This window comes from Eptesicus fuscus, chromosome 23 (assembly GCF_027574615.1).
Source record: "Eptesicus fuscus isolate TK198812 chromosome 23, DD_ASM_mEF_20220401, whole genome shotgun sequence".
NCBI lineage: Eukaryota > Metazoa > Chordata > Mammalia > Chiroptera > Vespertilionidae > Eptesicus > Eptesicus fuscus.
In genome coordinates, this window is record NC_072495.1 from 2,937,642 (window position 1) to 2,952,710 (window position 15,069).

At 62.8% G+C, this 15,069-nt stretch overlaps 1 protein-coding gene across 2 annotated transcripts in view; it reads left to right on the plus strand.

Moving 5' to 3' along the window:
* Positions 1-6,375, plus strand: part of LOC103301962 (protein Aster-B) — a 72,767-nt gene extending 66,392 nt beyond the window's left edge. The window contains exons 16-20 of one of the 2 annotated variants that reach the window (XM_054712769.1): positions 51-141; positions 3,273-3,380; positions 3,632-3,749; positions 5,917-6,010; positions 6,117-6,375. In XM_054712769.1, the coding sequence (XP_054568744.1) occupies positions 51-141; positions 3,273-3,380; positions 3,632-3,749; positions 5,917-6,006 (407 nt within the window). In that variant the 3' untranslated portion in view covers positions 6,007-6,010; positions 6,117-6,375. Of the gene's footprint in view, positions 1-50; positions 142-3,272; positions 3,381-3,631; positions 3,750-5,916; positions 6,082-6,116 lie in introns of those variants that run through there. The other variant, XM_054712770.1, reaches the window with a different exon arrangement.
* Positions 6,376-15,069: the final 8,694 nt, after the last annotated feature.

A 15,069-nucleotide genomic window follows, 5' to 3' on the forward strand; every position in this document is an offset into this window, starting at 1 on the left:
CGTTGGGGGACCGGTGGGCCGTGATGGTGACGGCCTCTGTTTTCCCGCAGGTTCCACGCAGACGCGGCACATCCCTGAGGACACCCCCAACGGCTTCCACCTGCAGAGCGTGTCCAAGCTGCTGCTGGTCATCAGCTGTGTGTAAGGGTCCCGGGCTCCCCCACCCCTGCCCCCCGGCCGCCGCTCCCCCAGCCCCACTGCCTCCCAGCTCCTGCTGCCGCCCGCCCCCACCCCCAGTCTCAGCAGGTGATGAGCACCCTGCTGTCCGGAGGGTTTGCTCTCTCCTCTCTCCGGGTCAGTGTCTCTGTCTGTATCTCCGGTCTCGGCTGCTTTTCCTGCGGCTCACTCAGCAGCGACTGTGCTGGGCCTCCAGGGGGCAGGCAGCACCACGGCCTCTGGGAACTCAGTCCCAAGTGGGTGGTGCCGAGAGGAAATTCACAGCTGCCACAGCCTGGCCGAGACACTCGCCGGGACTGTCACCGAGCCCGCTAGGAGCCCCTCACTGTTGGTGAGAGACCTGCTGGCGTCTGCTCCGTGCCAGGCGTTAGAACCGTGCCCCGTGGGCCCACCAATGACCCGCCCGGGAAAGGACATGCTGACTCCGTGTGAACAGTCTACAGGGACTGCCATACGCCGTGAAACGGGGCTCAGCAGTTGGCACAGGAGGGCTGGCCTGGGAGCAGTTGGCGGAAAGCAGGGAAGCACAGCTGTGGGACGCGAAGGCCAGGCCTCTGAACCGGCTGGAGCTGGAGCAGGAGCAGCCGGCGGTGAGAGCGGCCAGCTCTTCCATCGCAGCCGCCTGCGCCGGCCATCCTGCTGCCAGTGCCGTGAGGATGTGGGGCGCGGGGGGGGGGGGGCGCTGTCTAGACGCCCGCTCCACCAGCGCTTCAGCAGGCACTAGGACCCGGCCCCGCCCTCAGGAAAGGCGGAAGGAAGCCCGGTAACGGGTGGGATTGGCATTTGGAAAAGCTGGCATCCTCGGATGGCACTGGGATGCCTGAACTAGAGGAGAGGCCTGGGGGCAAGAGGCCAGGAGGGGTGGCCGCAGGGGGGCAGGCAGGAGTGCTGGCGGCCTGAGGGGAGGGGGGACCAGGTGACCGGGAGGGAGGGCCTGTGGCCCCCCGTCTGTAGATGGTGTGTCACTAACAGGAATCTGGAACGGGTGAAGGCGTCCGTCCGGACGCCTCTGCGTTGCCGTAGCTTCCCGGACGCAGGTGCGGAGAGACGTTTGTTAGTGGGACCCGGGCTCCGGAGGGAAGTGTGGGCGCAGGTGCTGGTTCCCTTACAGGCGGCAGCCCCTGTGGGTGTGGCTGAGATCACCGGGACAGAGAGAGGGGGTGAGGACAGGTGGCGGCCATGCAGGCCAGGAGCCGGCGGGCCGGAGGGCGGCTTCCTGCTGACCCCTGAATGCCCGGGGCGGCCACAGCAGGGCCTGTGCCGCGACAGTCTCCGAGTTAATGAAGTTTTTCTAAAATTCACAGCCTGCACTTTTCCCATAAGAACACCCTGGATAACAACAATGTAGATGGAAATTCTTCCGAATGGGGCCTAGGAAGCCAAGATATTTTTACCACATTAAATACAAAGGCGACTGCAAACCAGTGAGATGGACGCTTAGCGTCAGCACTTAGAGCTCCCCGCGCTGCTGCTGACACTGAGTCTCCGACGTTAGGTTTGTAGGCGGCAGAGCAGCGCAGGTTGGCTGTGTGACCGCGGTCTACACGGGACGTTGTTGGATGGAGACGGCCCACTCGCCGCGCACACTGCGTGGCTGGTGCCGGGCCTTCGGGCTTCGCCGCGGCACAGCCATCCGGCCTCCGTAGGCAGCACCGCACGCCTGCCCATCCACCGTCCTGTCTGCTGAGAGCACTCCTGAGCCTGCGCTCACTGCAGGCGTCCCGGGCCCTCGCTGAGCACAGACCCGGAGCAGCTGCCCAGCTGGCGTGCAGCTCCCACCGGGAAGGGCCGGTGCAGGCCGGCCGCTGACATGCGGCAGGAATCGGGGGTCTGTGGGGACTGGGAGCCTGAGAACTCCCCTGAGTAGCCTCGGGGATTGGCAGGTGCCAGTGGGAAGCACGGGTGAGAAGTTCAGCAACTGACATGCACACACACGTGCACACATGTACACACGCACGCACACATGTACCCACGCACGCACACTCGTAGTTTGTAAGGTCGAAGGCACAGCACAGGCTTCCTTTCGTTGGTCTTGTCCGTCTGTTCCTTTATCGTCCACCTCCCACCTCTTCCCTGCGTGCGCCTGCGCCTCCTCCTCTAATGAAGGCGCCGCCTCGTGGGGGCTCCCGTGTGCAGGGCGCTCCCGCGCCGCCCTCTGATCCACTAGCAGCCGGCAGCGTAGGCGTCCTTGTCCCGCGGAGCAAGCTGGCTCTCCGAGCAGCGGGCAGACGGGGTCAGCGTTGGCCTGTGAGGTGGCGAGCCAGGGAGTGCCGCCGCCTCTGGCCCCTCTTCGCCCGAGTCTTCCTCTCCTTGTCCCGGGAGCCGTCACAGAAGGGCCTCCAGGCAGCCACTGAGGCCCAAGAGGAGTTCATCTCCCGGTGACTCCCTCCCCGCTGGCCCTCCGACTCCAGGGTTGTCCTGCCACCCCCTCTCCCTGCAGCCTGGCGCTCACCCTCCCCGGGGACCCGAAGGCCCTGGGGGCCCCGCGGGCCTGTGGCAGGTGCAGGGGCAGACTGCCCTCAGGCCAGTCAGGAGGCCCCGGGCAGAGCCAGGAGTCCCCCTGAACTCCTCCTGCGGCTCGCCTTCGTGGTGCTGACGTGGCTACTGAAGGGATCTCGGCCCCTTATCGCCCTGGAAATCCCAGGCTGCGTGCGGTGCTCCCTGCACCCTCCTCCGGTGCTCAGACCTCGCTCCCAGGCTCCTCGCGCGGGCCCCCTGCCTCAGCGTGAGCGCAGTCTCTCCTCCCCACACAGGTCTCTTAGCCGGCCTGCTCCCCACTTTCCTCCCTGCTCCCATTAGGATCCGCTTCAGGTACTGGCTCTGGCGGCTTCCTTCACCCTCTCATCGCTTTCCTCTCCATCTGACCCTCTCTCCTCCCAGTGCCCTCACCCCACACCTTTCCAGGTTAGAACGCCCCCCCTCCCGCACCCCTCCCCCCCTCCCCACGGCATCCCTCTGCTGCTGGCTTACTCGCTGCAGGGTTTCAGGCGATCCGCTGGCCAGGGACCGCAGCCTCTGGGTGGGGTCCCCGCTCTCGGGGTCGGGGAGGTCTCCCTCAGGTCACCGCTCATGGCCGTGCTCCCCGTCTGTCCTAGCCTGGTGCTGCTGGTCCTCCTTAACGTGATGCTTTTCTACAAGCTCTGGACGCTGGAGTACGCCACCCAGACCCTCACCGCCTGGCAGGGCCTGCGGCTCCAGGAAAGGTAATCCCCCCTCGCCGCCCCGCTCCTGCCCGGACCCTGCCCCGCTCCTGCCGCCGTCCCCTTGGGAACCGCCCTGCCCTTGGCCCGGGGTCCATAAGCGTCTGCTCTGATTCGGGGCCCGGGCCCGGGGGGCGAGGAGCGGAGGGCAGGGCGCTCTGATGTGACTCTTTGTCCTCTAGGGGTCTGGGAGCACAGGACAGTCCACTGAGCATAACTCCAGCTGCTGGGGGACCCCTTCTTCCGCCCCACAGGTTACCCCAGTCTCAGACAGAGTGGGCCCAGCTCTTAGAGTCCCAACAAAAGTACCACGATACCGAGCTCCAGAAGTGGAGAGAGATCATCAAGTCCTCGGTGATGCTTCTCGACCAGGTGAGAGCCCGCCCCTCCCTGCCCTCGTCTCCCGTGTCCTGAGGAAGTCGCCATCTCCGTCACCACCCACGGGCCTCCTCCTCCCGTTCGTTCCTTTCGTGGGCCGTCCTTGTCCTAACGCTAAAGCCATCTCCGTGAGCTGGTGGAAGCACCGGCGTGCCCCGGGTAATAAGCACCTGGATTTGCCACGGAAGCTGTAGGTCAGGTGAAAGGAGGCTGTTTCGTGGCCACCCGTTGCCATCTGATAACCCCCCTGCACAGAGGTGTCTTCCCGGGAGCGTGTCTTCCTAGCTCTCCTTGAGGGGTGCCCCCACCCCCCACTCCCAGGACACGCACACAGACACGGCCTCCAGGGCACTGCCGAGGCGGCCCTGACCGTCTGGGATGAGGGCTGTTCCGTGTCTTCTCTCCAGACATCTTCCCAGTACAGCTGCGGAATTCCTTCTCACCCTTAGCTGCATCTAGTGTGTTTAGAGGACCGTGGTCCGCGTTGGAGCCACGTTTAAGGGGAATTTTTTAACCAGAAGAGGGGAAAACAGCGCAGGAGGCGTCCGGCAGCCCCGTCGTGTCAGGAAGGGCTGATGGGGTTGAAGACACGCTCAGGACAAGGGAAGACGGTGAGAGCAGGGCAGTCCTCAGGTGCCGAGGCCAACAGGGTGGCCTGCTGTGCGCTCCCAGGCCGGCCCGGCTGCAAGTCGGCGGGCACTGGCTCTCTGAGTTACAGAAGCACACTGCTCGTGATGAGAGCTGCTCGGCGAGGGAATGGCTGCTCTGGACTGAGATTCCTCCACCTGGAAGGGCTGTTGGGCGGGAGGGGGTGCTGGGTAGGACCTTATGAATTACTAGAGGCCCGGTGCACTCAGGGCGGCCTGCGCAGTCTGGGAGCCCCGCGATCGATCGCCCTGCAGAGGGAGGCCCCACCCACCTGCTGCAGCGCCGCTGGCCGGGTGGCCTGGGCCTCCCTCTGCGGGGCGATCCTGGGGCGATGGCGGGCCCCCTGCCCAATCTCATCGCACCCACCTTGGCTGGCCTGGCACCAGTGTGTGTCATAGCGTGGTCCTCAGGGTGGTCGTTCTGCTGTCCAGCCGTTTGGTCAATTTGCATATTATGCTTTTATTATTATAGCTATGGCGGGGGGTGACCCCATCTCTTCCAACCCTAGAATTCTATTTCAGGGTGGGTCCCCTTACGTCGGAGCGTGGAGCAGTCAGATAGCATGGTGGACTGACTGTGTTAGGACAGGTGTTTTGTTTCATTACCTTTAATGGTAACTCGGAATAGTATTGGGCCCTCAGTTCTGTGAAGCAGAGACACAGAGAACCAGAGAAGAACACGGTCCCTTAGGCAGAGAAGCCACAGGGTCTCACACTCCAGAGCCATCGCCCAGGAGCTGCGAACTCCGCGGTGCTGTGCCGGAGCTGCTTGCTGAGACCGTGAGCGAGTTGCGGTGTGAAGGCCGCTTTAAGGCTCTGCCGTGGAACCGCCCTTTAGACTGAGGCACAGCCCAGCAGCGTTAGCGTGTCTGTCCCGCAGGGGCTAGGGGTTCCGTGAAGGCCAGGTCAGCGGCGTGGGCACAGCCCGGAGCCGCCTCTGCTCTGGGTGGCCCGGGGATAAGGATAAGGGACGTGGCACCCCAGCACCCAGGACACCAAGGCAGCGAAGGAGGCTGCAGCCCCGGCTAGTGAGCGGGTGAGGGCCTGGGAAGATCTGGGTTTGTTCTGGGCCCGCCCTGATGGGAGAGCCTGGGCGGGCGAGAAGGGAGAGCGCCGGCGGGGCGGGGGGGCTGTGGGGGGAACGCTGGCAGGATGCACGCTACGGGGATGCCGCACAGTCAGGCCTAGTGGGGACGCACAGTCAGGGTGAGTGGGGACGCCGAGTGGGAGGGACCAGAGGCCACAGAAGTGGCGGCTAAGGGGCTGGATGCTTTGAGCGAGTTCTTAAAATTCAGCGATGCGGGCCTCACGTCACGAAGACACGGGCGACGGAGGTGCGTGGCGGTCCCCGTGCCGATCGGCTGCGCCCTGTCTGCCTGAGGCTGCCCCTGACTTAGGAGCCCAGCTCCCTGTCGCTCCCGGGCGTGGTGGGGTCCCCGCGGTAGGCGGGCGTGGCGGGCGCTGCAGGGGACCCCGCTGAGGGCACACCCCGGCCGGGGGTCGCTGTCTTGCAGATGAAGGACTCCCTCGTCAACCTCCAGAACGGCATCAGGTCCCGAGACTACTCCTCCGAGAGCGAAGAGAAGAGGAGCCGCTACCACTGACCAGGCAGGAGCAGGGCTGCCGGAGGCGTGTGCAATACGTGTACATAGACCTATAAATATATATATATATACATATATACATACAGAGTATAAATATATATTATATACAGATTTTAAAGAGACACCGCCTACGTACCAGGGAGGAGCTGGCCCGTCTCCTGTGTGGCCGGTGGGGGCCGAGGGGCAGGGACCCCCTCCACCCCCGACGCTCCCGCCCTCCGGCCTCCAGCCGCCCTGCCCTCGCTGGCCGTCCCGGCTCCAGGAGGGAAGCGTTGTTGAGCCAAAGTTAACCTGTGAAGAGGAGTCTCAAGGGCCTGGCTTACGGTGCTTCATCCCCTCACCCCTTCTGATTTGTTCCAAAATAAAAGGGGCTCTTCTTCCCTACCCCGCGCTTCCGCAGGCGTTCTCTTGGGGACGAGGAAGCATCAGACTGCAGCGCCACCCAAGCGCTCCGTGAGCCCCGTGTGGACTGCAGGCCGCGCCGTGGCCGGAGCGCGGGGCTGCGGGCTCCGGAGGCCTCGGGTTCCGAAGCATGCTCCTCCTCCACCCGCACTGCCTCCAGCGGTGCAGGGTGCACCCAACAAGGGCTGGGAACGCCCGCCCGCCCCGCCCGCCCTTCTCCCGCGCTTCTCCCAGGCTGGGTCTGGGCGGAGTGTCCCCGTTTAGTGCCTAAACCCCGTTTTTCTCTGCCCAGCACATCGCCCCTGGCCGGGCGGCGTGGTCTGAGCTTGTCAAGTCTGTGTTCACGGTTCCAGCGCGGCAGGTCTGTGGCTCCGGTCCTCCCCTCCGCGCTGTCCGTTTTCTGTCCGGGAGAGTCAGGGTGTGGTCGGACCTCCGGGGGTGAGGGACGCGTGCCCGGCCGTGCAGGCTGCCGGCCTCACTCACCGGAGGATGCCGTGTGATGGAGAGCACAATGCCAGCGCAGCGGCTGCCCGGGACGACCCGCTTGCTCAGGGAGACAGCATCCGAGGCGCCTGGCGCGGGAGCAGACGCCTGGAGGGGCTGGTTTGGCAGAGGCGCGTGCATCTGGGCGTGGAAAAGCCTGAGGGAGTCTCCCTGCCCACAGACCGCCCCCCGGGCCCGTTCTCCTTCCAGTGATGTCCCAGAGGAGTGAGGAGGCCGCGGGTCAGGGCCCTCCGTGCTTCGAGCCTTTCCGGGCTGGCTGCCAGGACCGTGCACTCGTCTGACTGTGGGACCCTCCTGGGCACGCCTGCCGCCCTTCCTGCACCAACAAGGGACCCGCCAGCCCAGGGGGGCGCAGCGCGTGGGCCGCAGTTGGGCAAGGAGGGCTCGCCAGGGGCTCTGCGAGGCGCCCCGCGTGCAGGGCCGAGGAAGGAAGGCTGTCCCCGTCCGCCCAGGAGGCAGCCGTGTCCCTCCCGCAGTGGCCTGAGCACCTCGCCTGACAATGAAAGGCTCTTGGCGTTTCGGCCTGAGGCCGTAGCCTCGCCATCACGCACGGCAGGATGGGAAGACGGAGCTGTGCGTGCCCGGGTCACCCCGCACCCCGAGGAGCAGGAGAAGGCGGCGTGGGACCCGCCTCCCTTGGGTGTCAGTGGAGGGTCACGGGCCAGGGGCCCCTGGCCGCTCCTGCCCAGGACTGAACGGAGGCCTGTGCAGGCCGGGCTCCAGGCCCTGAGCCGTGTGACTGCGGGGAACTGCCCGCAGGGGTGGCCGGAGGCCGTCATCTCAGAAACTTAAAGCGAAGCTGGTGAATCTCTGGCTCGTTCCACACGTTCGGTTTGTCTTTGGGCCGTGCCATTGTGAGGGTTCGTTCCTGAGGCCCTTGCGTGGGACACCACAGGGTCTCGGCCAGGCCGGTGCTCCAGGGCCTGGCTACCCAGCGCTGTGCGCTCCGGCCTCTCAGGCCCGTCCCAGGGAAGGCAGGTGGCGGAGGGAGGAGGCCTGCTGGGGATTGGGACCAGCAGGCAGTGTGTACACGTCACCGATCTCGTGAGTGCTCTCTGTTCTAACGATGTCCTGATTTTAAACCACGAGGAAACCAACAACTCTGCCCGGTCTGGTTCGGTAACCGGGGAAGGGAGGGCACCACCGTGCGGGCATCTGGGCGAGAACGCAGCGGCTCCGGCACCGCGGCCTGCAGCCCGGCTCGGAGCCTGAGGGGCACCGTGGAACCAGCTCCTCGCGCGTCCTCTCTCCCGGCCACGCCGGCCGCACTGTCCATCTTCCTGCTAGGGTCCACGCGGCGACCATCCGAGAGCTGTGCTCATTGTCCGAGGTTTTGTGACGTTTGTAGAGTCCGCACCTCACTCAGCTTACGTGGAGGAACTCGCAGATGGCCTCGGAGAAGCCAGTCCTGTCTGCAGCTCTACGCCTCTCCCGCCTGCGCCTGGGGGAGGGACACCCTCCTGGGCCAGTGAATGGGCAGCGTGGAGCTCTCTGAAGGCGCACTGAGCTGAGAGCCGGGAGGCCGGCCTGAATCCTGGCTCGGCTCTCAGACGAGCGGCTCCGCCTCTCTGAGCTTCGGGTCCTCGTCTGCAACAGGACAGGGCTGGCCTAGACCGCGCTCCGCCTTGGCCTGTCTGGGGGGCCATCGGAGGCTGGCGAGGCCGGGCGTTCTTGGACTTGGAGGGTCCCTTCGGGCTAGAGCTCCCTGGTTCAGGGGAGCGGCAGGGCAGTGTCTGGGTTCTGGGAAATGCAGGCTAGCTGAGCTTCCTTTCTGATGAGCTAGGAGGGTTAGGGAGACTTGGGCGGGGGCGGGGGGGGGCGGGTATGGCAGGGAGGCAGAGCGCAGAGGCTGCTGTGTTACCCGAGGTCATGTTGCCTCCTTTGTCGGCCACCTTCCTCGCCTCGCCGGAGCCGCAGCGGAGAGAAGCCACTCCTGGTTCTTGCACTTCCCTTGGCTCTCCCCAAGCCCTGCCGGGCGGACTGAGTGTGAGGCTTCGGCGAAGACCCATGGGCTGCCCTAGGTCCTGGCACGAGGCACTGGGAGCCAGCGGGGGGCCGAGGGACCTGGAGCGGTGCTTTGCCAGAAGCGGATCTCTCCAGTCCCAGCCCCGGCCCAAGCTTAGACCAGGTCTGGTGCACTCGCTGGCAGCCCCCGAGGCTGAAACCTTGGAGGAAGACCAGGGGAAGAGTCTGTGGGCCGGGTGTGGTCTCAGGATTCTTCCTGTGCCATGCCAGGCTGCTGCTGGAGCTCTGCAGGGCAGCGAACGGCCTGTCCTCCTCCTCCCCGCCCCCTCTCCCCGAAGAAATAGCCTCCTTCTCTGGTCCCCAGGCGGCAGGGCTGTGGTCTGGCTCCCCGCCCCCCTGACCTCTGCCCCTCCCTGCCCGCGCCAGTTCAGAACCTGAGCACCTCTCTTCCCAGCCCCCTCCCCGCCCCTCGCCTCTCCGCTGTGGGACCATCATGCCATCCACCACGTGACATCTTTGACCTCATCCCAACCTGCCACAGGCTGGTCCCACGCTCCACTCCTGATTCCTTCCAGAAGATGCGCCTGGGTCCGAGGGGCGTTCCTCTGGAAGGCCATCTCCCGCCCCTGCTCTCCTGGAGGGAGCGGGCCTTGGCACAGACATAGCCCGCCCCCTCCGCCTCTGCCCAGCCTCCTTACCTCACTGCTGCCCCCTGTGGCTGAGGGCCGCGGCTCCCGGGTTGGTGTTCTGAGGGACAGCTCAGGGGCCTGGGCACTGCTTTCTGTGTGACCTGAGGCCTCGGCAGGCCTGGGGGGCGGAGGGAGCCGTGGCTGCTGGCGAGAAGCGCCTTGCCTGCCGAGAGGAGCTGATGCCAGATGATGGGCCGACACACGGAGGCACAGGGAGCATGGCTGTCTCTGCCCTGGGCCCTCCTCGCCTCCCAGCACGGGGAGACCCTGCAGAAGCCAGCTGGCGGCCACTGCTCCAGGCAGGACAGCCGTGTCGGGAGTGGCCCCGGTGTGGTGCCACGTGCTGAGGCTGCGTAGTGAGAGCAACTGCTTTTGCCAACAGTGGTGTGTGGCTCCACACGTTTTCTTCCCACACTCCAGAGCCAGCTGCTCTGCATGGACCCGGTCATCTTCCCAAACCCATGGTGCTTCCCCCCCTGCCCCCCCCCCCCCAGCTTCCAGGACCCCACTCAGCCTAGATTCCAAGGCGGGAGGGAGGGGCAGAGGCTGTGGCCCTGGAGCGGGGGGAGTGGGGGGAGGCAGAGGGAGGAGCCAGCGCCGCGCTGGGCCCGGTTGGGGAAGGCCAGGGCGCGTGCAGCGAGCTGTCTGGCCGCCGGTGTGGGGATCTGTGACTGTGCTTTGCCTGGCGCTGTGCGCAAGGTCTGAAAACCCACTGCTCGTACCCGGACACATACGAGGCTTCCAGCCAAACCTTACTGTAAAGTAGCGAGAGCCAGGGAAGTGCTGTATGGATTAAAGACGTATTGAGCTGCAAACACCAAACGCCGTGTGTGATTATTGCTTGCTTCGCTGGCGCTCAATGTCCCACATGGTTTTGGCCTTCCCAGCGGTGGTCAGGCCAGATCTGGAAGCAGGTGTGTGGGCACACACACACATCACACTCACACACAGGCAGCCTTCCCCCCGGCACCTGGGACTCTCCCCGGGTCGGGAGGCGCCTGACCAAGTGGAATAGGCAGGAAGGTGGGGAGTCAGACCTGAGTGCAAATGGCGTTCTCCCAGCTTGCCAGCTGTGTGACCCTGGGCCCGTCACCACGCCAAGCCTCGGGTTTTAGAGAGAACATACAGTGTGTGTGTGTGTGTGTGTGTGTGTGTGTGTGTGTGTGTAGGGGCCGGTGCCATACACCGACATTTCCCTGTTGCTCGGTGCTTTTGAGATTGTAGGAGAATGTGGTCGACTGAGTCCTGGTGAGTTTCTGGAGCGTCTCCCTTTGGGGGCCTGGGCACTCCCAGGAAGATGGGTGCTGGGAGGCGGCTGCTCGCTGCGGCCTCGCTCCCTCACGGGGTCCTCCTCGCACTCGGCCCTTTGCCACCGGGTAGGAAACCTATTTGACGTCCGGCAGGTGAGGACATGCGTGGCTTGGGTTCCCTTGCGCTTGGGTGGGGAAGGAAGGGAAGGAGGCCAGGTCCCACGTCACCAGGTGTCTAATTCTGGCCTGCTGCACTTCCTGTTCTGTGGGCCATGGCCACGGTGGTGCGGTAAGGAATGGCGCAGGCTGGGGGGTCTGCGGAGCCCTGGGGATGCTTCACACACACACCTGTCGTACTCACTCACAGAGTGAACCAGGCCGGCAGTGTCCACAGCCGCTTTATTGACATGAACAGGGAGTTCACTGGGGATCGAACGCTACAGAACAGCCAAGAGGTGTGGAAAGCGTGGCGGTCAGGAACAGCATTCCTAGAGTTCAGGAAAATCAAGAAGCAGCAACGTGAAGGTGACAGTGTGCAGAGTTCCATCAGTTGCAGGACGTGGTTTGCTAACTGTTTGACGGTGTTTCACGAACCGAGCACCCGTCTGCAGCGCCCCATCGTGCGCGCTGCCCAGCGGTGCAGCGCTTGCGACGCGGTGGGCGGGAGGACGAGAGGGTATTGCTGGCTCAGCCTTCGCTGGCCTGTGGGAGGGACTGCGTCTCATCTACAGGACAGATTGCTGAGGTGCTTGTCTACGGGGTCCGCTATGAACTCAGGTAAGAGGGAAGCTGAGCACGAGTTCCTACCACCGTGGAGTTGGAGAGATTAGCAAAGTCTTGGATGAGAACTTTTTCGGACCTAAGACCATGGGGCACAGTGAGGGTCCAGACTGGTGCTAGACGTGGTGGGTGCTAGGCGTGGTGGGTGCTAGGCGTGGTGGGTGCTGACACGGTGGGTGCCAAGGTGCAGAATGGATGGATGATCGGAGCAATGAGCACACCGAGTGCTGTCCCCGTAGGTCCGCGGTGACCAGCTGAATTCACGGCGTTAGGGATCTTTCCTTTACAAAAGGTGGGAAAGGAGGCTTTTTTGGTTTTCTCTTTTCCCATTTCTGTGTGAACTTGAGGAAGGGGAACGAGATAGAGTATCTGAAATGGGTCTGGCTCTTGCTGCTGTTTCTGCAAAGAAGCAGTGACCTAGCCTTGCCCTCTGCTTCACTCAGGTGGGCTCACAGATGGCGAGATGGCTGGATTTCCCCTTTTGGTCTGGTAGCGTTGGGGGAGGAACTATGTCTCGTAGCCATTCACTGCTCTGAACGTATTTCCGGCATATTCCTGCTTTGAAAAATCCCTTTCTGCCCGGCCAGCATGGCTCAGTGGTTGAGCGTTGACCTATCAACCAGGAGGTCACGGTTCGATTCCCAGTCAGGGCACATGCCCAGGTTGCAGGTTCGATCCCCAGTGTGGGGCATGCAGAGGCAGCCGATCAATGATTCTCATCACTGATGTTTCTATCTCCCTCTGCCCTCCTCTCTGAAATCAATTTTAAAATTTTTTAAAGAAAAATTCCTTTCCTACTAACATTTCTAGTTTGGCATCTAAGGAACCGAGGAAGTCGGAGAATCAGAAGTCCGGGTGTGTAAATGCTTAGGATAGAAAGAGGATAAATGGTGCTTTTAAGCAGACTGGACATGAAGGCTGTGTAGGGACAGGCACTGACTGGGCAGTCCTTCCGCACAGGACAGAGCCAACAGTAAAGGTCAAGGTCAGTGGGTCAAAGTGCTTAGGGGGCCAAGTGAGCCATCAAGTTCATGGCTGTTAAGCAGCGGGAAAGGGGACAGGAGACCCGGCCTTGAGTGAGCTGCGTTGTTGAGGACCAGTCGTGGGAGAGACCCAGCACCAAGGCCGCAGGCTGGGCTCCTGAGGTGGAAATAGCCCTTGACAGCGTCTCCGAGCCCTTGAGCGGAGCCATTGCACATAAGCTCCAGAGCGATGCCCACTCCGCCTGGGCCCCTGCGGGGACGTGGGGAGAGGCGGTGGCGGGACCTGAAGGAGGCTGGTGATCACAGGGCCTGCAGGTTTAGAGTCCGCTCAGGTCTCCCAGGGAGGAGGCGAACTGCAGTTCAGGAGAAACGGTGACACGCACACCGACTAGAAAGGTAAAACCAGAGGGAGGGGGGCTCTTCACGCATCTGCCGGGAGCTAAGTGGAGGAGGAGCCGTCGGGGTGGAGGGTGAGGGGGCAGCAGGAGCGGCCAAGATGAGCCGGAAGTTACAGATGAGAGGGGAGGAAGCAGCTGCGAGCTCAGTGGAGAGAACTGGGCTCCCGGCCCCTCACCAGCTGTGTGAGCTGGTGTGATGGCGCCTCGGCGTCGGCCTGTGTCTTCACCTACAACAGGCGCGTTAGTGACGTCTACCTCGCAGGGCCAGTTGTGGAGAAGGAACAGGAGAATCGAAATGAAAATGCTCTAATGAAGGTTGAGAAGTTAGAAAACAAAACCGGGAGGATTACTTAAACAGGGTACGTAGGAAAAAACACAGTAGGTATTATTCAGCTCCGTTAAAAACCACTCCGCAAACAGGGAGCTTGTTTTTGAAGAGGAAGAAGTGGCAGCCATGCGTGTCCTCGGTTAGAAGTTAGATGCAGGGCTGCGGGGGCCGAGGAAGGCCGTGGCGCAGCGAGGAGCTGGCTTCACGCCCAGCCGTGCGGCCCCGAAGGCCTCCGCTCCCCAGGCCCGCTCTCCTCACTGTAAAGTAAGAAAAATCTCTCCTCCAGAGAGACTGTGTGGGCAACGGCCAGTGAGAAGCGCCTTGAATTTATTGAAAGTATTTTCTTCAGGATGTGAACAAGGACTTTTGGTCAGCACTTCCCCAGGGATGGAAGAAATGAAAAAAAATGAATTTGTCGGGTGAGGCCCAAAGCCAGTGGAGTCTGATCTTTCCCCATAAATCCCTCCGGATCCAAGAGCCATCTCATCCATCAAGTCCCAGCCACGTTCTTCTGTCTCACAAAGCATCCTCCCGCTCCTCACTGGGCGCTGAGGGACTTCACACTTGGACCAATCCCTCCATGAAGATGCAGCATGAGATTTGGACTAAATGCAGCCAGTGTTCATCTGCTCCCAAAATCCAGGGGAAACCTGGACATTCTGCATTCCCACGTGAAATATTTGGAGCCGCCTACCCCCCCCCCCCATCCCGCCCGTCCCTTCACTCCTCTGCTTATGGTCCCTGTTTCTCAGGGATCATCCCCGGAGGCATTCTGCTGCACGAGGCTCAGAGTCACACTCGCTTCCCCTTCCAGAAGGAAATTCTGCGCTCTGTTCCTGCCTTTCTCTCTGCCTTCTCCGACGTCAGGCGGCCAGATCAGTTACCCTCCGTCAGGCAGCCCACGTCGGTGCTTGTGAGAAACATGGTCGTAGCCAATCCCAGTGTCAAAGTCTTCTCAAGGACACGGTGCCCATCGTGGGAAGCTGAACCTGGGCAGGGCCTACGGCTGACACCGCCCCGGTGTCCTCTGAAGTCAAGCGGAGCTGAGCCCTGTCAGTCTCAGCTGCCTCCATGGTGTGAGTAATACTGGTCCACAAGCATTTGGAGAGGAGGGACTTCGGGGTTTCAGTTCCATTGCCCTCAGGAAAATGATACCTTCCAGCTGTCTCTGGTGTGTGCTTGCTGGGCGTGGGGGCGGGGGGGGGGGGCGTGAAAGGGGGTGTGGGGGCGTGGTAGCATGAGGCAGAGGGCAGATGGACCAATAGCATCATGAACGTTTTGTGTGACCTTTAAAAGCCATTTAAATTGCTGAGTCTCTCCCAAGTCTCTTGTCCTCGGCTTCTCGAAGGACTGAGACCAACCCGGGCCTTAGAGACCTAAGGGTTCTGGCCCTGGAGTGCCGAGCCCCGGGGAACATCCTCATCCTCGCTAAGGGACTTCCTGTCGCTGGAGAACCCAGAAAAGCACGCTTTGCTCTGATGCTCTGGTCAAGGGGCCAGGACCTTGGAAAACCTGGCTTCAGAAATCCACCCCGTGACACTCGTTGGCTTTCCTCAGCTGTCACCGTGCTTCCGCCCACGGAGACCGCCCTGCACTGGGAGCCAGTTCCACCGTCAGGGCGGAGGGCTGTGCTGCCTCCAGCCCTTGTTCAGAGCCGTTTGGCGCCCAGGGAAGAAGTCCAGCTGGCATGGCTGCTGCTGCGTGAACGCTGGGCTGGGGTGAGGTTGAGTCTGAGATGCTGGCTCCTCAGCTCTGGCAAAGTCT